Source organism: Acomys minous (assembly GCF_964271855.1).
Source record: "Acomys minous genome assembly, chromosome: 3".
Taxonomy (NCBI): domain Eukaryota; kingdom Metazoa; phylum Chordata; class Mammalia; order Rodentia; family Muridae; genus Acomys; species Acomys minous.
In genome coordinates, this window is record NC_140485.1 from 94,692,671 (window position 1) to 94,716,427 (window position 23,757).

General features: G+C 42.0%; 1 protein-coding gene across 3 annotated transcripts in view; it reads left to right on the forward strand.

Moving 5' to 3' along the window:
- AFG1L (AFG1 like ATPase) overlaps positions 1-23,757 on the forward strand; it is a 171,038-nt gene that overhangs the window by 71,457 nt on the left and 75,824 nt on the right. For all 3 annotated transcript variants that reach the window (XM_084774452.1, XM_084774451.1, XM_084774453.1), the window contains one exon: positions 7,492-7,550. In XM_084774452.1, coding sequence (XP_084630578.1) covers positions 7,492-7,550 — 59 coding nt within the window. The remainder of the gene's footprint in view (positions 1-7,491; positions 7,551-23,757) is intronic.

The window sequence follows — 23,757 nt, forward strand, 5'->3', positions numbered from 1 at the left end:
CGAGAACAACAGTGATTGAGGTGTGTGCTGGTGTGAATGAAAATGGCCCCAAATGCTCATGTATTTGAGTGCTTAGTCACCAGGGAGGGGAACTGTTTGAGAAGATTAGAAGGATAGGGAGGTGTGGCCTTGGAGGAGGTGTGACACTGGGGGTGGCCTTGAGGTTTTAAGAGTCCAGGCCAGTCAGTCTCTCCCTCTGTCTGTCTGTCTGTCTGTCTGTCTGTCTCTCTCTCTCTCTCCCTGCTGCCCGAGGATCAGGTTGTAAACACTCAGCTACTGCTCCAGCACTGTGCCTGTCTGCTTCCCGCCATGATGATCATGGACTGACTCTCTGAAACTGTAAGCCAGCCCCCAGTCAGACGCTTTATTTTATAAGAGTTGCCTTGGTCTTGGCGTCTCTTCACAGCAGTACAGCAGTGGCTGAGGCGGAGCGAGGGCTCGGAAGTTGAGAATGCTGATAATGTGTGGATGCCGAAGCCTCTTGGGGAGTTTCAGGCAGGACCAAGTTTAGAATGGGACTAGGGGGCATGTCACACTGTGACAAAGCTCTTGTTGGCATTTTGTGGAGGGGGAGATACTTTCTTTTTTTTAAAAAAAAGATGAACTAGGTGCACTGGCACACACCTGTAATCCCAGCTCTCAGGGAGGAGACAGAGGCAGGCAGATCTTTGTGAGATTGAGGCCAGCCTGGTCTACAAAGTGAATCCAGGACAGCCAAGGCTATGCAGAGAAACCCTCCCTGTGTTGGAAAAAAACCAAACAAAGAAAAAAAAAGACCCCACACACACAAAAGTAATTTATGGTTGGGCATAGTAGTACACATTTTTAATCCCAGCACTCGGGAGGTAGAGGCAGGTGAATCTTCAAGTTTGAGGCCAGCATTTGAGTGAAAAAAAAAAAACAAAACAACCCAAAAGTGATTTATTATTATTATTATTAGTCTTCTTTTAAAGTTTAGAATATTTGTACTCTGTGCGTAAGTACGTCCATGTGAGTGTGGGCACCTCAGAGGCCAGAGGCATTGCATCTCCGTGGAGCTGGGGTACCAGGCATCTGTGAACTGCCGATCTGAGTTCTGGGACTCCAACTCAGGTCCCTTGTGAGAGCAGTATGTGCTGTTACACACCGTCACCTCCACAGCCTCTAGCAGAGCTAGTTTTGAAGCAGGCCAGCATTCAGACTGTGCTATTGTTATTTCCAGCTACTTTTAGCATAGTTTATAGAGAGACTTGTGGCCAAACAGCAGAACCACCAGGTTTGAAATTTTTTCAGTTTCCCCATGGGGGAAAAAAAAGTGTCCATAAAGTTAAGGACCAAGAAAAATATGGCTGCTGAAGAGATTAAAGCCATTACAAACAAACCAAGCACTTTGCATCAGGATAACGGGAAAGGCCCCTCAGGAGCTGGCCAGAACCCACCTGAAAGAGTGAAGAAGTGAGGGCAACTTTCCTTGGAGGAGAGAGCTTTAAAACAGGACATACCTGTAACCCAAGCATTCAGGAGGCTGACACAGGAGGACTCAAAGCTTGAGGATAGCCTGGGCTACATGGTAAGTCTGCCATAAGCCTACAGGTCGCAGCATGGTTAAAGAAGCTCGTTGCCTTTTAGCATTATCACGCTTGGCTCTAATTTTGCCAATTACTGGCAAGCTGTCTGCCAAATGTTGAATGTTAGTTTCTTTATAAACCACAAAATGGACATAAATAATTTCCTTTTTAGGGTTATTGTGCTTACGTGGAATACTTAGCAAATATGTGGCATCACGTACCAACTATTAAGTTTTAGTTCCTGCAGCTTTTGCCGTCAGTGCTCGCGTGCGGTACGCACACTAAGAGTGAGTGGCTGTGTGCTGACTTGATTATCTCCTTCTTCTCTGTCTCTCTCTGCCCTTGTCCCTTCTCTGTCTCCCATCAGGGTCTCACTCCGCATCCCAGACTAGCAGTGGACTCCCCTCCCTCCTGCCATCATTGTCACCTCCCAAGCCCTGGGATGACAAGCGCGTGCCACCTGCCCAGCTGTGTGGCTACAGTTCTCAATCAAAGGGAAAACTTAATCTACTGTATTATTTGCAAATTTAACAAAATACTGTTTGCACTCCAGTCTTGAATGAAGCCAAACACTGTGGGGAAAAGTATTCCAGCTTGCTGTATTGACCTGACATTGTACAGAAATGTACAGCCATGTTGATTGGTCTATAAATGTTCATTTTTCCCCACTTGTGCAGAAAAAATGCAGTGCTTTAAATATGAAAAGTCTCACCTATGCAGGTTGATTACAGAAACTAATAAAATATTTTCTAAATAAGGAAAGAGAAAAGCTAAATTGTTGTTGTTGCTTAAATGATCTAAAGGTGCTCTTAAAAAAAAAACTACGAGCCGGGCGTGGTAGTCCACGCCTTTAATCCCAGCACTCGGGAGGCAGAGGTGGGCGGATCGCTGTGAGTTCGAGGCCAGCCTGGTCTACAAAGTGAGTCCAGGACAGCCAGGGCTAACACAGAGAGACCCTGTCTCGAAAAACCAATAAATAAATAAATAAATAAATAAATAAATGAATAAATAAAAACTACAATAAAATAATAATATCTTTGAAGGCCAAATCATATTAACCCCATTGAGCCACATAAAGATAGTATGTCAGGAAATATTTTATTCCTACTCTATAGGGAATTTCTCTTGAGTTGCATTTCTACTGCCTTTCTTGCTCTCTTCCAGCTCGTACATATGTGAACAGGCGTCACTCATCCTCTGGGGTTTGAAGCTGGGCTCTTAAGGAACGGACCTGCGGCCCACGCGCATCTCCACAGATGTGCCCGTCACCGCTATAAACGTCCCCTGCATGCACTTCTCCTCTGGGCATTAGTCCAGTCCTTCACTCTGACCGCTCTCTACAAATGAGTGTCCCCAAACCCCAGTCCTCTGTCTTATAAGCCAAATGTTCATTTAGCTCTGTCCTGTCATTAAAAAACAATCACAGGCAAGAACTGGCGAATTTTAACTGCTGTTTAGTAAGTGACGCCAGCTGTTGATCTAAACATAATCAGGAACCTTTACATCTAAGAAAGTTAAAGCTAAATGTGAAAAACTTTGTAGCTAAATTACATTTCAGGAGATGGATCTATTGTATTGTAATTAGCATAATATTTGAATTGCAGAGAAATTCTTCAATTTAATGACTATTATCTCCTTTTTCATTATGAGTTCCATAAAAGCCTAAGGATTTTCAAGCAGACTGATTTCTGCTTAGGATTCTGTTTAGAAAACACTCCTCAGAGCTGACTGTTTTGAATTCTATGTCTTTGTAACGGCTGAGTTTTAAAAATGTAGGCCTTTGTGACATTAAATCTGTAAGGCTTAACAGCGACTGTCATTCTCCGTTAACATTGCTGATGAGCAGAAACGTTTTCATCACGAACACGCGAGCCTTCCCCGTGTTCGCGGGCCTCAGCATTCCTAAGGTGCCTGCTAGTGAGCTGCACAGGGAGCCGCCTATGGCACGTTAAAAAGATACCACGGGGTGCTGGCGCTTGCTTTAGTCCCAGCACTGCCCAGGTGGGGAGGCAAGGGGATCTCTGTGAGGCTGATGAATTCCAGGATAGCCAGCAGGGCCGCTTAGTTAGACCGTGCCTCAAAACGAAAACAAAAACAAAAGTACCTTAAAATAACACCTTAGAATTAATTAATTAGCTAATTAATCAATAATACTCTAGAATGTGGTGCCCATGCATGTTCAACAATGTTGCATATGTTTTTATAACAGATTTCTAATATATAATAGAAATAGTACATTTAAAAAACTGATACATTGAGGGGGGGTGATGTAAATACTATACTCATACATTCCAAAAAAAATATATTTTAAAGTTAAATTCATTGTTGAAACTATCACCTCAACTATGTAGTAAATATTTGTTTCTTCCCAGAGTTTCCCGAGTCCTTTTGTCACCATCCTGCCTTCCTTCCCCAGGCAGCCACTTACTTGCTTTGTTTCTACAGATGGGCTTGTTCTTTCTATGGTTTTATGTCAAGGGACCTGGCCAGGATGCATTGCCTGGGCTCCGGCTTCTATGGCGTCTGCTGTTGTACACTTAGTGCATCCTTCTCATTACGGAACAGTACGTCGCTGTGCAGCCCGCATGACTTGCTGTCTTCCCACGCTTGCTGCGCATCCGGGTCTCCTCCAGGTTGGGGATGTTACAGATAAAGCTCAGGGACCCTTTGCTTGCTTGTTTGGCTTCTTGCTTTTACGAATAAAGCTGCTAGAATGTGGACTGAGCTTCAAACCTTATTGTTTTTACTTATCATCATCATCATCATTATTATTTATTTATTTTGTGAGTGGGGGGGCTCTAGGGATTGAACCTAGAGCCTCATGCATGCTGGGAAAGCACTACCACTGAGATGGCCCCAAGGCCCCACTATGTTTTGTTTTGTTTTGGTTTTTGGTTTTCTGAGAAAGGGTTTCTCTGTGTAGCCCTGGCTGTCCTGGACTCACTCTGTAGACCAGGCTGGCCTCGAACTCACAGTGATCCGCCTGCCTCTGCCTCCCGAGTGCTGGGATTAAAGGCGTGCGCCACCACCGCCCGACTCCACTACATTTTTATATCTGTTCACCAGCAGCTTTTGCAATTGGTGAAAACTGTGGAAATATTTCATTTTAAACCCATTTCCTTACTTAGTGGCATATGGATTCTAGTAAAGAAATGATGTCTTGTTGAACTTTGACATCCACCTAGCCTGGTTAGCATTATCTTGCCTTTTGTGGTGCTGATGTCAGTGAACAGAAGCCTCTTCTAATGCAAACCTTCCCTCACTGTAATGATGCCATGGTTAGTATCTCTAAGAATAAATGGTTTCTAATGACCATTTCATTTTCATAAAAGTATGGCAGTCACAATCTACATAGTGATCAAGTTTTCTCTAAACAAGGAAATATAGATAAGAGCCTATAATGCTATACTTTAGAAAACTGAGACAGTGCAATCTAATTTGTGGCTTTTTACTATTTACTTTTTTACTATTTACTGTTTTCATTTTTATAGTTAAAATTTTTTTTCCTAATAGCTTTAGAGACTGGCCATAAAAGAAAATTGGCGCAATGAGATTTCTAACTCTTGAAAACATTTTCCCAAGAAGTCTTCCTTTAAAAACATTTTTAAGGATTTAGCAGTATTTTAATGTATGTGCATATACGTGTCTCCGCATGTGTGTGAGAGCATGCATGAAGGTGCCTGGAGGCACTGGAAGAAGGCATCCGGTCCCCTGGGCCTGACACTGTTGCTGGGGACTCTGGTCCTCTGTAGAAGCAGTGAGCGCTCTTAACCACCGAGCCATCTCTACAGTTCCTCTTTCTTTTTTGAAGACCTATTTCATTATTTATTTTCGTGGATGGGTGTGGGTGTGTGCACATGTATGTTTGTGCCCAAAGAGGCCAGAATATGTTATGGGATGCCCTGTAGCTAGACTTACAAGCTGCTGTGAGCCTCTGTTTTGATTTTTCAAGACAAAGCAGTTCTATATAGCTCAGGCTGGCCTCAACTGGAGTCTTCTGAGCCTGTGCCATCCTGAGTACTGCAGTTACATGTGTGCATATGTGTGCTGTCCTGAGTACTGCAGTTACATGTGTGCCATCCTGAGTACTGCAGTTACATGTGTGCATATGTGTGCCTCCTGAGTACTGCAGTTACATGTGTGCATATGTGTGCTGTCCTGAGTACTGCAGTTACATGTGTGCATGTGTGTACCTCCTGAGTACTGCAGTTACATGTGTGCATATGTGTGCCTCCTGAGTACTGCAGTTACATGTGTGTATTACATGTGTGCATATGTGTGCTGTCCTGAGTACTGCAGTTACATGTGTGCATATGTGTGCCTCCTGAGTACTGCAGTTACATGTGTGCATATGTGTGCTATCCTGAGTACTGCAGTTACATGTGTGCATATGTGTGCCTCCTGAGTTCTGCAGTTACATGTGTGCATATGTGTGCCTCCTGAGTACTGCAGTTACATGTGTGTATTACATGTGTGCATATGTGTGCCATCCTGAGTACTGCAGTTACATGTGTGCATATGTGTGCCATCCTGAGTACTGCAGTTACATGTGTGCATATGTGTGCCATCCTGAGTACTGCAGTTACATGTGTGTGCCTCCTGAGTACTGCATTTACACGAACATATGTGTGCCATCCTGAGTACTGTAGTTACATGTATGTGCCATCCTGAGTACTGCAGTTACATGTGTGTGCCTCCTGAGTACTGCAGTTACATGTGCATATGTGTGCCTCTTGAGTACTGCAGTTACATGTGTGTGCCTCCTGAGTACTGCAGTTACATGTATGTGCCTCTTGAGTACTGCAGTTACACGTGCATATGTGTGCCATCCTGAGTACTGCAGTTATATGTGCATATGTGTGCCTCTTGAGTACTGCAGTTACATGTATGTGCCTCTTGAGTACTGCAGTTACACGTGCATATGTGTGCCATCCTGAGTACCGCAGTTACATATGTGTGCTGTTATGTTTGGCAAAAGTCTTTCTTTTTTTAAAAGAAAAGTATAAAATTCTTAGTCTGTTGCCACTTTTTAGTTGTTTTTGAAACAAATGTATTTCTGTCTCTGTATTTTGTCTAAGTATGCATTCACAGTGATACATATGTTGGAACTCATCTAAGTAAGAAAATACTGCCAATAACATAATCACCTTATACCTTAGGTTATTAAGAAAATCATTTGGATTTTTAGACAGTTCATTCACTGGCTTTTCTTTACCTTTTGTCCAAATATGTGACCTTGGTACAAATTCAGGAGCAGTTTTCTGTATCAATGTGTTTCTAAAATAGTTAGTCTTACACATCTTTTATTTAGTTACTGGGAATTTATAGGACAAGAAAAGATGATTCCTTTTCTGATGGAATCCTCTCAATTCAAGGCTAAGTGCTTTTAGATGTGCTGTCTTTTTTGTTTTGTTTGTTTTTTCAAGCCAGGGTTTCTCTGTGTAGAACCAGGTTGACTTTAACTCAGATATCTGCCTGTCTGGGCCTGGGACTACAGGCGTGTGCTGACACCCATCCCCCACCCCACCCCACCCCACCCCCTGTCGGCTATGTAGACCAGGCTGGTCTCGAACTCACAGCGATCCACCTGCCTCTGCCTCACAAGTGCTGGGATTAAAGCGTGCGCCACCACACCCAGCCCATATGTCATTTTCTTAAGTTGGATGATTACTCAGGATCCTGGAAATCATTCCCTTACATTATCCACTGCATCGGCCTCCCACATAAAGCTGATTTGCTGGGGTGCTTCGGATCTCCTTTCCGACTGCTGTTTTTTTTTTTTTTCTTTTATTAAAAATGTAGTGAGTCTTATTGTCTGAATAAAAATAATTTAGGTCATTTTTTTTCTTGTGCTCCCTTAGTCAGTAGGAATCTCCATTTGCCAGGCTAAAAGATAAAATGTCATTGTGATACGCTAAAAAGCTTATGCATTTGTTTGTTTCAGATCTCTATAAAAATGGACTCCAGAGGGCTAACTTTGTACCGTTTATAGCTGTCCTGAAGGTAAGGGGCAATCATCTGTTTGCCCACTGACTAGACATGGGGGCGATCCCTGAGTGACTCTGTAAGAACACGTTGGTCTTGCGTCAAGCACAATTCACCTTCTTATTTTATACAGTGATAGTCAGAGACAGGAGCAGAAATGCACCTGTTTTTAGAACAGTGCATACATGGGAAAAATTATGAAGTATAGTCCAAAATTATTCCCTACCTGAGACATTTGATAGTTTACATTTTATAAATCTTAATTTAAGGTTTGCTCATAAATATTATCATAGCATGTTTAAACTTATACATTTCTTTCTGAAGAAAATGTGTGGTGTTCCTTGTTTCCTTCAGGCTAATGGCCATTATTAACATGTTTTCCTAGTTATTAAAGTTGCTATTCTAGAACACCATTATTATAAAAATATTCTAATATATTTAAATGTGATTGCCATCAAGTTATCATGAAATTATGTCAAGTTGAGGCACATAAATAGTTTAAATATTTGTGTGTATCATTGCTGCATAGAGTTTAAAATAGTCTTCATTACAATATCATTAAGAATAAAATAGCCTCCTTTTTTATTGTTAATTTTTAAGTAATTCTTGCATGATTATTCACTAATTCTATAGCCTACCAATATTTCTGGAAAAACCTACTCTGTGCGAAGTGCCAGACTAGTCATAGTAGGTAGTAGAATTACAAAATAGGTGGTTTTTTATCTTCAGATCTTATACTCTAGTTGAGAATGTAAAATGTACATAAATACTTACAGCAGAAAGCAAAGTATATAATTCCCAAATGAGGTACAATTATGTGCCAAATGTAATTTATCTAATTTTAGGTATATAAATATTCTTGGTCCGTATCAACATATTTGAAAAAGAATAAAGTTTTATTTAACAAAAACTAAACTTCAAAAATTCTTCCTAAGGAGGAAGAGTTGAAATAGCTTCACCTACTCTAAGCGCGCAGTCAGGCTCTTTGATAGAATACTTCAGCTGGATTACTGTTGGTGCTGCACTAACCCAGAAGAACTCAAACATCTGTTTCCTTGACCAATTTTATGTTCCCAGGGATTTTAATTTCTCTGAGATATTTATAGATGTGAGGAAAGTGCTTTCAGAAGATCCATACCGTCAGTAATGTCTTTGATGTTCGTGCTTCACACATGGGGAGAGGTGGGTTTGCAGTGTTTCCGCTGTACTCCAAAGTAATATGAGCTACAGAGAGACCAAAATACAAACAGAAATGAAGAAAAGTGGGTGCCCAAAATAGTATCTTCATATGGCACTAATACATAAGCTACAGAAAAAGAGGCTCACGAAACTTGGTTTATATACTTTGGGGGAGGGGGCTCCTTAAACCTTTTATTCCTTTTTGGCCAGTAATTATCATAATTCAGTACACAGTACCAGTAAGAGGCGGCTACACTAACCAATTGAATTCCATTCTCATTCTTTCCCTGCTCTTAATTTTTTTTTTGAAGAGAGAAGAACACCAGAGATGAATAATCCATAATTTCAAATTAAGCATGAACTTACATGCCCAAATCAAAGTAAAGATTGCATTAGAAAATATCTAAAATGTCCAGTTCATTCGAAAGATTTCTCATATAGAACAGAACACTGTCATGAACATAACACAGTTCTTGAACAGAACATGTGACTGGAAGCCAGAGCTGGCTTTGCTGGAGCTTGTCTCTTTGTGCCGGTTCATGTTTGGTCAACCTGACACAGATTAGAGTCACTGGCATGAGGGAGGCTCAACAGAAGCTCAGCTCCGTCAGATGGGCCGGGCGACATGCATGTGGGGCATTGTCTTAATTGCTAGTTGATATGAGAGGCCACGCCCACCAGGGTGGCACCATTCCTACACAGGTGGGGCCTGGGATGTAGAAAAAAGCGAGGCAGGAAAGCAAGGCAGTAAGCGTCGGTCCCCACCTCCAGGCTCCTGCTGTGGCTTCCCTCAGATGCGTTTGAACAGTGTTTTATAAAAGCAAGAGAAAGCAAAGTAGGGACGTTTGTGTGTATGAAGACTTCTTTGTAGGTAAAGATGGCCTCATATTTAATTGAATGACACCTTGCGGCCCAGCTGAGAGAAATGTATAGCAGAAACCAGCCTACAACACATAGAGGTGCTGACAAGATGGCTAAATGCATGGAGGCACTGGTGGCAGGGGAGAACTCACTCCCAAGAATTGTTCTCTGACCTCCACACACATGCTATGATATGTGTAGCTACACGCACATGTGTACACACACACACACACACACATGCATGCACGCACGCGCACGCACACACACGTTCTTTCTAAGTCAAGATATAAAATTAAAAATAACAGAGAATCTTAGCTCAATAAAGAAAAAGTTGGAACTTATTAAGGGAAAGGAATGATACATTTTTCCTTTATGTTCCTTCTTAATAAACAGAATTTGTAATTTACCATAGGATCTTAGAGTTTATTGCTTGATGTATTGAAAAAATAACAAGAATTTACACAAACTCTTAATAAACAATAGAATGTTCATTAGATAATTGGAATGATGGGGAATCACATGTGATTAAAAAGCTATAGGTTTATCAACAAATATGGTATAGCTATATAAAATTACATAAATAGAAAGTAATGTATACACATATATTGGATTAGTATACATATATATTAGGATTGTATGCATATATGTTGGAATAGTGTACATATATTAGAACAGTTTTCTGCCATAAAAAGGATTGAAATTCTGATACAGACTATACCATGAATGAATCTTTAAAACACTTTGCAAATTAAAATAAGCCAGGAACAAAAATAAATATTTTTAAAGCACAATAATGTGTAACTTATTTACGTATGTTACCTAAAACAGACAGATTTATAGCGAACAAGAGTAGACTAAGGGTGGCCAGGTGTTGGACAGAAGGAAGGATGGTTATCTGTTTTATTCTATATGTGTGAGTATCTTGCTCACATGTACGTCTGTGTATTATGCGCATCCTGGAACAGGAGTTGTAGGTGTTGCCATATGGGTTCTGGGAATCGAACTCAGATCCTTTGTAAGATCAGGAGCTCTTAACCACTGAGCCACCAGAAGAATGGATACTCTGTTTACTGAGTACAGAGTATCTATCTGGGTTATGAAAAGGTCTAGAAATGGATACTGGTGATGAAGAGCCGAGTGGATATGTTTAAGGCCAGTGGCTTATGGTGATACATCTATATTATGCATTTTTTCTTTTTCTTTTTTTCTAGATAGGGTTTCTCTGTGTTGCCCTGACTATCCTGCAACTAACTTTGTAGATCAGGCTGGCCTTGAAATCAGAGAGCTGAGTGCTGGCATTAAGACATGCACCACCATGTCCGGCTTTATCTTATACATATTTTCTATAAACGTCTATTTAAAATAAGATTCAAAGTCTCCTGAGAGATTATAAAAATATCCCCAGGTTTCAGTTGAAAAACATTCCTACCAAACACCAGGAAGACCTCAGATTAGGGTGAAAAGAAAATCTGTTGACAGTAGCATCGGTGAAATGACAGACATATTAGAATTATCTGATAAAAATATAAAGTACTTAATAACACTTGTTTCTACAGGCTATGTGCATGTGCCTGATACCGTGGTCTTAGCACTCCACGATTCTAGAAAGTTCTATTGGCAAGCGATGTTTAGTCATTTTAAGCCAGCAGGCCCTGTAGGACTTGGGCACCAGGTGTGTAAGGCAAATGGCAGAATCGTAAGAGAAACAGATTCTCTTAGGAGGAGATGCTTCTCCTAAGCCTTTCTGTAGCTGTGGAGGAATCAGTAGTAAGGACCCAGCGTAACCATGGGAACAAGTCTCCCCAATAAACATAACGACAGGAATCAGATAGAGCCCCGTCTCTGAGCACCATGCAGTCAGGCGTCTGTGAACAACTGCATTACGGAACGCTAAGTTAGAGTCCTTGTCTGCCAATGAAGACGTACGCTTCTAGATGGCACTTGAGTGAAAGAAGTTACCCAGGGACTGAGGACATGTATGTATAAAACACTTGCCAGCAAGCATGAGGCTCAGAGCGTGAACTCTCAGAAGCAGGAGGCAGAGAGAGTCTCAGAGCAAGCTGGTTAGCCAGACGAGCTGTAACAGGAAATCCCTGGCCCAGTAAGAGTCTCTGCCTATGTAAGTATATACGGTAGAGAGCAATTGAGGAAGACAGCCAGTGTCAACCTTGGTCCCTCCACATGCACATACACACGTGTGTGTACACCACACACAAGAAAAGAAGTCCCACAGAAAGTAGAAATAAACAGTGTTTTCGAGGTCTACCCATATTGTCCATACCCGAGCATTTTGGTCTTCATCTTCTCTCTGCGTTCTTAATGATAGCATCTCCCTGTGTGGCCAGGCTGGCCCTGAATTTACTGTCCTCTTGCCTCAGCCTCCTGTGAGCAGGGATGACAGATTGTACCACTGTGCCTGGCCTCTGTTCTTTTGAATGGTTTGATAACAATCTATTATTACGCAGCCTGCTTTGTTTACGCAGTCCTTTGCTGATGGATATTCAGGATGATTTGACATTTTCCCTATTGTGAATAAAGCCACTATCTGGAGGAGGGGCGGGTTTGAGGCAGGGTTTCTCTATGTAGCCTTGGCTGTCCTGGACTCACTTTGTAGAGGCCTCTGCCTCCCAAATGCTGGGATTAAAGGCATGCGCCACCGCGCCTGGCCGAATAAAGCCACTATTACATTTGTGTGCAGATGCCTGTAGTCTAAGTTAGGGTATACGTACCCAAAGCAACTCGGGTGGGAAAGAGCTTCTTGACCGTTCACATTCTGATCCCAGGCCATCACTGAGGGAAGTCGGGGCAGGAAGCAGCTGAGGCTGAGCCGGAAGGAGTGCTGCTTGCTGGCTTGCTCCTCCTGGCTTGTTAACCTGATTTATAGCACCCAGGACCCTTTACTTAGGAGTGGCATTGTCCACAATGGGCTGGGCCTTTGCTTTTTTTTTTTTTTCTGGGGGTGGGGCTTGAGACAGGGTTTCTATGTGTAGCCTTGGCTGTCCTGGTCTCACTTTGTAGACTAAACTGACCTCACAAAGATCTGTCTGCCTGGGATTAGAGGCACGTCCTTTGCATATCAAACACTTAAGAAAATGGTGGCACAGGCCTTTAATTCCAGCACTCACTCGGGAGGCAGAGGCAGGCAGATCTCTGTGAGTCTGAGGCCAGCCTGGGCTACAAAGTGAGGCCAGGTCAGCCAGGGCTGTCACACAGAGAAACAAAACAAAACAAAAACAAAAAAATGTACAGGCTTGCTGCTCTCAGTCCATCTGATATAGGCATTTTTCTCAATGGAGGGTTCTCTTCCCAGACAACTAGTTTGTGTCAAGTTGGCAGAAGGCCAAGCAGGACACCCACATTCTTTGGAGTTTACACTCAGAAGTGAACGTGTGGAATCTAAGGCACTTCAGTTATGTTTGTTCTTGCTGCAACAAGAGGGAGCTAGGGAGGGCAGCGTTTGTTTTCACTCGCAGTTTAAAAAGGCAAACAGTTCACCATGGCTGGGAAGGCGCGGCAGCAGGAGTGTGAGGCCAGCAAGCAAGGGACAGGAGTGCTGGGACTCAGGCAGGACGCTCTGTCCAGTCTGGGACCCAGCCCCAGGGATGGTGCTATCCACGCCCAGGCTTAGTCTTCCTTGCTAGGTTAAAACTTTCTGGAGACGTCGTCATAGATATACTTGTGATGTGTTTCCATGGTGATTCTAAATCCAGCCAAGGTGACGATGAAAATTAACCGCCACATATGGTAATTGTATATTAAGTTTATTTGAGAAGTGGGCATACTCTTTTCTATAATTGTCGTACCACTTTACCTTCCCAGCAGCAATGCTGTAGTGCCTCCACATCCTTGCCTATGCTTGTTTCTTTTATTTAAAAATAAACAAGCAAACAAACAAAAAGCAGTAATCATCCCACTGAGGCTGATGTAGTACCACACATCGTCCCTGAATGTCGTTTCCTCCTTTGAGGGAGCATGGTAGACTTTATCGGTGCCATATGCTCTTGTGGGACCTGCAGCCTCTTCTCTTCTCTGGGGAATCCAGTGTGGTCATTGTGTCAAAGAGGGCGCCAATCAGTGGATTGAGGGACTGAGGTGGGGAGAGAGGTATAAGCAGCTGGAGGAGGCCTTTTCTTTCTGCATGCTCCCAGTGGGGCTCAAGATCCAGAGGTCAGACTCCTCGGTGGTCATATGGGCCATTGCAGCTGACGGTTCTGTTTCTGTGGCCAAGTCCATGGTCATACCAGGACATGAACTTGATGGAGTGGTTGGAGGGAGCATTGCGGCCTCAGCATCAAACGTGGAAGAGTGGGGGTCACTGTTACATGAAATAGAAAGCCATAGCCTCAGTGCAGTCCAGGATACCCCCCCCCATAGAGCGTTTCAGTGTCTATTTAATCAGTTTGTTGCTATCTCACACCTGAGCCCTTTCTCCTCATGCACGTCAGATCCATCGTACGTTACGGGTGGGCACACCGAGAGCCATGCCAATTCAGAGCTGAGCTTTCCCACAGCTGTTTCAGTGCCAGAAGGTTCCCAGATGATTTTCTGGCCAACCCCATGGCTATTCTGCCACAGTGCCCTGGGGGAGCCACTTACAGCCTTCTGGGTGGCAAAATGATGTAGACCATGGTCACAAGTTCCATGGATGTCTTTGGTCAGAGGCTAGGCAGTTGGTGTTGGAGGCACATCTGACAATCTTGAGGGAGTTGAACTTGTTCTGGTTCATTCCATCGCACACATGAGAGTTTCAGCAGAATGCTATATGTATGTACACATATTATTAACATATGTATATACACACATATATATGTTTATGACATGGTGAAGACCCAATAGATAGGTCAGTGAGTAAGGTCATTGACCTGAGTCTGGAACCCACATGGTGGTGGAAGGAGAGAGCTGACTCCTGAAAGTTGTTTCCTGACAACTGTGTATGTACCATGGCACACCTGCACACACAGAGCACACATCCTGCCCCACTCCTCACAATCAATCAGTGTAAATGCATACATTCACACACACACACACATGCACATGCACACACACATGTACATACACATATGCGCATGCACACCAAAAAACAAAAAGCGTAAGCCAAGCTGGCACGGAGCTGGAGGCTTCGCCCTGCCAGCTGGCTTTCATACTGCGAAGGTGATATGCAGGGCTGCGGGGGGAAAAAGTCATCCTGCTGCTCATTACAGCGTTTTTCCATTTTGATGCTTTTCAGAGACTTTTAATATTTGTTCCATAAATAATTTTCAGGGCTTGAATTTACACATCTCCATATCCCCGAAAGTGGCTTTTGCCTTATTAAATGGCTTCATATGCAAAGTCTACCATCTCAGTTATTTCTGCTTGTTGGTTCCCCCCTCCCCCCCCCCCATATCTGGTAATTTAGATTGGATTCTAGACATAGTGATCACTGCACCGAGTCTTTTATTTTCTTTAAATGTGCCGGGGTGGGGGGGGGGAGATTTTTTTTTTTTGGCCAGTGGCTAAATTTCTTGCAGTTAAGCTTGATTCTTTTGAGGGTTTCTGTTTTACTGTGTAGCCCTGGATGTCCTGGAACTCACTCTGTAGACTACCAGCCTGGTCTCAAACTCACAGAGACCTGACTGCTCTGCCTTCAAAATGCTGGGCTTAAGGCTGCGGGTCACCACTGTTTTTGAGGGTTGTTCTTAAGTTATGTTAAGATGTCCGTACCTGGGTCTGTTCCATCACTTCCAGGAGTGACTCACTGAGACTCCAGGCTCTCAGGTGAGCCCGTCGGTGTTCAGGGAATGTTTGTTGACTCTGGCCGTTTAGAGTGCTTATATATTTCCCAGTTTTGTGTGACTTGTTCTTTGTTAAGTCACGTATCCTATGCAGCTATACTATGCAACGTTTGTGGTGGTTTGAATGTGCTGGCACCATAGTCTCAGGCATTTGAATACTTGGTTCCCAGTTGGTAGCACTGTTTGGGAAGGCTTGGGCGTGGCCTTGTTGGATGGTGATGTCACTGAAACTTCAAAGCCTAGTACTATTCCCAGTGCACTCTTTCTGTTCTGTGCTTGTGGTCTGAGATGTGTGCCCTCAGCAACTTCTCCCAGCCTGCTGCCATGCAATTCCTGCCGTTCTAGACCTAATCCTCAGGAAGTGTAAGCCCAAGTAACCTTTTTATTCTGTAAGTTGCCATGGTCATGGTGTTTTATCACAGCAATGAAAAAGTAACTAATGCAGAATTTGGTACCAGGAATGGGGTATGAATATTTTGAGCCATTATGTGTTGGAAGTATAAAATTTGATTTTTCTTAATTTTATAGGGGATTACAGTTAAGAGATAACTTTGTGTCTCAGAAGAGGTTTGGGCCTTCTAGACAGTGTTGAGCCTGCAAGACTTTGAGGACTTAGGGCTTTGGACTAGATGTGTTGTCATGACATAGCCATGAGCCTATGGAGACCAGGGAGTAAAGTGAGGTGGTTGAAGTGAGAATGTCCTGCATAGACTCAGATATTTGAGTATTTGGTTGCCAGTTGACGGAGCTGTTCAGGTAGGTTAAGGAGTTATGGCCTTGCTGGAGAACATATGTCACTGGGGTGTGGGCTTTGAGGTTCCAGAGCCATGGACCATTCCCAGTGTAACATCTCTCCATTGTCCTTGCAGTTCAAGATAGGAGTCTCAGCTTGCTCTCCTCTCTTTTCCTCCTTGCTAGGGGCGCACCCAGGGCCCCTGTGCTCAGCCAAAACTCACAACACCTTGGCTGTTCATAATAAACAAAAAAGATAGGTTTTCCCCACTAGCTGAGGATCTCTTTTATATTTTACCATAGACATAAAAAAGTATAACTATGAAAACTATTAAAAGCAGCAATAAGCTCCAAGTTTTTTGTTCCCACTTTATCTCACATGTTCAGAGGAGCAGTGAGGTAAATGATGGGTTTGCTCACATGAGAGGACGTTGTGTAATCACTCGGGGTGTTATTTTCTAAAGCTCCACAAAGGTATTAGGACAGCATAATGCAAGAGATTGCCCATCACCATGAAAGTCAGACCACAGTGCACATACCGAGAGACACATTGCAAGGAAGCATCTTAAATAGTAATTGAAATTGTGCCTGCCTGAGTAATATTTTCAGTGATTTAACTGTTCTATTTTAGCTATTTCCAGGATGTCTGAAATGATCATATATTATTATTCCAATAGAAAAAAATTTAAAAGATCACATGTGTTCATCGTTTTCAGGAAATCAGCAGATCTATATAGGACTCTCATATTGAAAGTTGAAGTATTAACAAAAATCAAAATGGATCGAACAGGACCACCTTAAAAGTAAATGTAATGGCAGGTGTCTGTCCAGTTTGGGATGCTAGGATGATACCAGCAACTGGGGGTGGGTTGTAAAGAACACAGATCAGTTCTTGACGCTCTGGAGACCAGAAATCCCATGATCACAGAAGCCACTAGTTGTGGATCTAGTGGGCCCTCACGCTGCATCCACTCCTGGCAGAAGGTGGGGGTGGGGTGTGGGGGGGGAGCACATCCATGTGTGAGGGAGAAATGTGGGGGGATGTACTCAATAGCTAACCTGTCTTGACAGCAGCATCAGTCAGTCCCCGAGGCAGCGTGCTCATGCCGCCACCACCTCCTAAAGTCCTCAGTGTGTCTACCACATGCCTCCTGGAGGACTCATTCAAAAGGCTGCAGGAGAGATGACTGAGAGGTTAAAGGCGCCTGTTCAAGCCAGAGACCCAGGTTCAATCCTCAGGACCACGCAAATGTGGAAGGAGAGAAAGGGCCACATAGAGTTGTTCCCTGACCTCCGCGTGCACAGTGGCAAGTCTGCCCTCTCTCTCTCTGTCTCTCTCTGTCTCTGTCTCTCTGTCTGTCTGTCTGTGTCTGTCTCTCTGTCTGTCTGTCTCTGTCTGTCTCTCTGTCTGTCTGTCTGTCTGTCTGTCTGTCTCTCTCTCTCTCTCTCTCTCACATACACACACACACACACACACACACACAGAGTTTTTTTCTTTTCTTTTCACAAAAAGGCCTGTAGGAAGGCAGGCTCAGGAGCAGGAAAGACATGACTAATTACTTGTTACTCCAAACACATGGTAATTGTGCCGACTCAGAAAACAAGAGAAAAGTAAGTTTTTAATTTTTTCAGAGAAATAAAGAAGTCATGTTACACCAGGCGTGGTGGTGCATGCCTTTAATCCCAGCACTCGGGAGGCAGAGGCAGGTGGATGGCTTTGAGTTCAAGGCCAGCCTGGTCTACAAAGTGAGTCCAGGACAGCCAGGGCTATACACAGAGAAACCCTGGGTGGGGGGAGACCATGTTACTAATACAATACAGTAAAGGAGATGAATCTAATATAAGATAGAAGAAAAGTGAGGTGACAGAAATAAAAGCAAAAGGAAAATTGTTGAGGGAAAAACTCCTATAGAGATGACACCAGATACGGAAAACAGGTAGAACCTGTCACCATTCATTCGATTCGTGTGCTTGTGCCTGTGTTTGTGAGTGTGCGTGAAAAGGCTTTGCTGTTTTGTTCATGGTGTACTCAAACACAGGTGTCCTCCTGGTCACCATTCACATGTCTGAAAAATAAAAAAAGACCTAAGGATATAGTAGAAAATAGACCTTATAGATAGAGTATAAAATAGAAAAGTCCAGAAGAGTGTTCACTGTGTATTTGTCTAACTCCACCAAGAATAATATATATTTTTTTTTCTGTTATATAATTTAAAAGAAAAATTCAATAGACAGCAAGAAAAGACATTAATGGGGAAAACCCCAAGTTGACCTGAGACCTGCCCATGCCAGGTAGATTCAGTAATAGCAGAATTTAATCATTCTTACTGTGTTAAAATTCAGTGTCATGGCCGGAGAGGTGACACAGTAGCTAAGAGCCCTGACGGCTCTTCAGGACTTGTGTTTGATTCCTAGCTCCCACGTGGCAGCTAACAACTGTCTGGAACGCCAGTTTCAGGACATCCAGTGTCTTCTTCTGCCTTCCAGGGGTGCTGCACAGAGGTGAGGCACAGACATACACTCAAGCAACGCCCCCCCCACATATTCTTTTATTTCATTTTATGTGTTGGGTCATTGTGTATATCTAAACCCCCAGATATGCCAAGTGAGGTAACGTACTCCTGTAATCCTGGAACTCGGGAGCTTAAGGCACTAGATTGCATGTTCAAGGCTAGCCTGGACTACATAGTGTGACCTTGCCCAAAATCAATAATCCAGTGAATAGATAAGTAAATCCCTGATACATTTCAGAGTGACTTAAATTAAAAACTCCACAAATAGGTACTTTTGGATGTATGGTAATGTAGGAATTACAGTCTTTATAAAATTTCCTGAGCAAATTACTTTTTAAGATTTCATACCACCAGTCAAAATGAATAACTTATAAATAGAGATATTACAGTAAAATAATTGGTGGTAGTTGAATTGAATCTGATTAAACATTTCAGGCAATAACATTTTTATCATGTCATGTGAGCACTTCTGTAATTGAATTAAGTACAAGACGCTGAAGTACGAGGCAAAGAGGCCTTGGCCTGAATGAGCGGTTTGAGCAGAGACCCTGGCGTATGCTGGATTTTCCCAGAGACCCTGGCGCATGCCGGATTTTCCCAGAGAGCATATGATGCCCCGAGACTTACAGAAGTCAGAAGTTACCAGGGAAAGCAAAAAGGCGTTGCTCAAAGAGGAAGGATGTATGAAAAGGATGAAACTGAAAAGAGTGTAAATTTAAAATGTGATCAATAATTAAGTTCATTAATATTTTATGAACTAATCATTACTATTCATCCACTTACTGAGGCTTTGAGAATTTGTATAAAACTTAGATTGCCCCCTCTCTGCCTCCAAATAAAAGCAAGATGTATTTGGTGCACGCAAATAAAAAAAAAAGAAGGACCATGTGGGCAGCACTTCTTGCTCTTATACAAAACGATGATTAATACAGTAATCATTAAAGTTTGCAGTTTGAAAGTCACTGCTGACCATATGATGCAATGTGGTATTTTTTGTTGTGGTATTTGCAAAATTTCAATAATTCTTCTAAGGAATAATTGTTTAAAAGTTTAAAACTGTCTAAGGGTATAATTGTACTAACAAAATTGTTGAAGCCTTTGCTGGCCTCTGCACAGGATCATCCCTTACAGTAAGATGTCTCTGTCTCAGCCTCTACACTGCAGTATTTTACAGAGACATCATAATCTGTATCAAAGCCAGCATATGTAGGTAGTAAACAAATCTAGCCTGCTACCCACTTTTGTGAATAAAGCTTTACTGAAGAACATCATGCTCGTATTGTTTTGTTTTGGTGGTTTTTTTTTAAAATATGTTGTCTATAGCTCTTTTCACACTATAGCAGCAGAGTTGAGTCCCTGTAGCATAGATGAATGGTCTCGGGAGCCTAGCCTTGCTGCCCTTTTCCAGGCAGGATATGGCCCCTCTCCGATGATGCTCGTGAGGACAGTATGTGTAAACAGCACATCCTTTCTGTAATATGTTACTTGCTCGCTGGACAGAACCCCCCCCAGCTAGGGCAGATTCAGTACTAGCTTTTGGAGAAAGCGTTACTTCAAAAGCTGGATAAATGGTTGATAGAAACGGGGAGCTTGGTGGGCCAACAGCCTAGAGGGTGGCCAGGGTCGGTTTCCGCTAATTCGGTAACTCGAAAGTATTGGCTATGCTAGAACCCAGTGAAAATGTCATGTTCATAGATACGTATATACATGCATACATACATACATACATACATACATACACAGTCTTTGTTAGAATCAAGTGAAAATGTCATTTACATTTGTATATGTATGTACGCATGCAATGTCTACATGCATACTATTTATTTGCAGTCTTCGAACTCAAACCCAGGCCCTGGTACAACCCTACAGAGCATTCTACAGTGTAATTTCCTCATTTGTTAATACTATTCAGAAAATAAAGTTAGAGAACAGTAAGGTCCTAGCATTAGCTCTTAGGAATTTTTTCATTTCTGACAAAATGTTGCTCATTTGGAAACATTTTATTATGATTTGGTTTAGCATGCGTTGATTTTAAATATGCAATGTCTATAAATGCTTAATAATAGAAGCGAGCAACCGTTTCATTGTTACTAAGTTTGTGCTATTTAGTATTCAGGAATGGCTGCATAGCTCCTACTTGGTTATATTTCTGGACTGTTAGATTTTCTTGATCAAAAATGTTAAAAAGGCAGTATGATAGATAGCCTATTATCGTGTTTCCTGATAATTGTATCCGGAGGACTCTTAACCTGTTAGTGAACACTCAGAGAGTGTTCTCCTGTGGCAGTCTTCAGCTGCAAACTTTAGAGTAGTTGTTTACGCCCGCAGACAAAACATCGCGGCCTTCATCTTCCATCCAGTACCGGCCCGGGGATCTTCGAGCTGCTAAATAAGTGGATCTCACACTTTGTCCTGCCACGGTTTTCATAGCTGCTGAGATGAGTTTGCCAACGTGTTTCTGGTGACTTTTGTTACAGGCGCTCTCAGTGTGTTAAAGCATCAGAATTAGTGTAGAGATTAGTGTCTACCTAACTGACCTCCACTGCTGTCACCTGACTCAGCCTTACAGGGGTGGCCCTTTGCTAGCGTGACGTCATCTTTACCTAGGGCTGCCCTTTTATTCCTTAAGACCCAGAGAAGTGAAGGAGAGCAGAAGTAGCAGATCAGACTCCTGGAGTCAAGAGAAGCTGGCTTCCCACAAACTACCAGAGTTCATTTGAATCCCATCGGGTGTTTGATGTCTTACAAAGACAAAAAATGATCATTTGATGTGTAATGCATTTCTGTGATTAGGGACTCTTAGGCCTAGGTAAAGTAAGGAAATCTACCCAGCATGTTGTTGTATGCTTGAGAAAAATCTACTTAAAATTACTGGAAAAATATATTGAGAGCAACAAGGATTAAACTTCATTGGTAATAGTGTTTTTGTTTTGTGTTCTTGAAATGGATAAACATGATTAAAAATGAAAAATTGTTGTGATATAATTTTAAGGTGTAATTCTTATCTATCTTTATTCCCAGATGAATTCTTTGTATCAGACAGCCTATAGGAAAGTAATTTGGGGTGTATGCTTTTAAAAATATTTTTTTCTGTCTTGTAAAATGAAAAAGATTGTCTATAAAATATATTAGCTATATACTTATTTTTAACTGAAATACAAGCAGCTGTGTCTTACATGAAAATAATATAGTTTAGGACTTGAATTCTTGTCCTTCAAGAAATAGTTATTTTCAGTTTAATTATAAGAAATCAGTTCTCTGGTGACCAAAAAAAAATGCTTTAAAGGAAGTGTGTCTTAAATATGAATTAGTGGCTTCTTTGAATCGTGAGATAAATTAGTTTAATTACACATGGCAATTTTCTTGGCTAGTGATGTAATGTGAAATAGAATTCTCCCTTTCTCCTTCCCTTAAAACTCAAGCCAATTAAAAGAACTTTTAAGCTCTTTGTCACAGGCCACCATGGAGGTCTGCAGAGAAGAACTTTAATCCAATAAACATTTCATTTAGATCATGAAAAGAAAACATGAGGAGACGCCCCTATAAAGGAGGGTGTTACTATGATTGTACCCATGAGAAGGTGCAAGGAATTTGCCAAATTAACCAAGAGGTCCTCATATTTAACGCACAAACGTGTCAAAACTAACAGAATCATTATTTAATTTGCTTGAACTCTATATTGAGGGAAACTCTGAAAAGCCACAACTGTTTTCTTCAAAGCCCTCACTGTGAAGCTGCATGGACAGGGCAGAGGGAGGTTGTGAGAAATCCAGATAGCACTTAGCCTTGGCCGGAGCTGGTCAGAAAAGGGAATAGATAATTAGGCATAATTAGCGTGTATGAATCGTTGTCTCTCTGCCCTTAGCTTGAATAAATTTTGAAGGAAAAAAAAAAACCCTCGTGGTGCAAAGCCTTTGATGTAGGAAGAGTCATTGTGGCTTGGCAGCATGAAGGCAGTGTTTTATACTTTTGACATAATGGTTGTGGTACAGAAAGCCTGAATGGGCCCTGCACCCCCCCCCTCCCCTGCCTCCTTTACACCAAGGACTTTTGGATTCTCTTGAAACAAAAATGCATCACAAGTTTTCAGTTGTCCCTAATGAGGTAGCGGACCTCATCAGGGCTCAGGCGAAGCCATCTTTAGCTTTGTTTAAATCTTAATCACAGTTTTTTTTTTCCTGGGGAATCTGTTTTTTGTGGTTTTTTTAAATCAACACTTCTCCCCCCGTCTCCACTCCTTAGCTTGCACCTCTAGTGAAAGAAAGGGACAGTGCACAGGAAAGCCAAGTAGAAAAATTAAACAAAGTTTACCACACTGAGGACAACATATTTCTGTGTTTTCAGTCCCTCCCGGTTTGACGAATCTTTCTGCCTTCAAATCAGTAACATTCTAGTAAGACTGCTTTATCGGCGATAAGAAACAACACAGGGAATAATTTTAGACTGTTGTTTGCAAAGAACTTATCTTAAAATTGGAATGACACTAAGTAAAATGAAACTGTGTGACTAGCCACCGTGTTTAAGTTTTTAAATGACATCAGTTTGGTTAGAATATTACTCAGTATGTTTACTGTAAACATCTTTATTTTTGAGTAACCTACAAATCTGAGAGCCTGGCTGTGTGTCCGCAGTGATCCGTGCAGTGTTGTTTCACTCTTGGGAAAGAAGAGCTTGTCCTTGAGAAAGCACTGCATTTATTATGACATTTTTGAGCAATCAGAAGCAACCAAGTCACCTGAAACCCAGTGTTAATTTATTTTGGTAGTTGATTTATGTTTACTTTGATGGTCCAAAATATTTTCAGATTAATCCTCAGCAAAAATAAATTAGTCACCAGAAAACTCAAAAGTAACCCATCTGCAAGGGTGAAGGAAAAACTGAGGTCACTCAGACAGCAGTGTCCCTAAGTAATTCTCCTGTTTCTGATATATTTTCAACCACTTCCATCAGCTGTTTGGCATCACATGGAAGAAAGAAAGAAAGAAAAAACTACCCAGATTGCATTCTAGTTAGTATCCTCCTTTCAACATATCTTAGTTGTAATTTAGTCATCAGCAATCCGTTCCTCCGTGTGTAATCTATGAATCAATTTTTGTAAGTGTCACTTTGCTTAAGGATAGCTTTCTTGTGACGTTGTGATTCCAAATAGACTTTGTTCAAGCCACA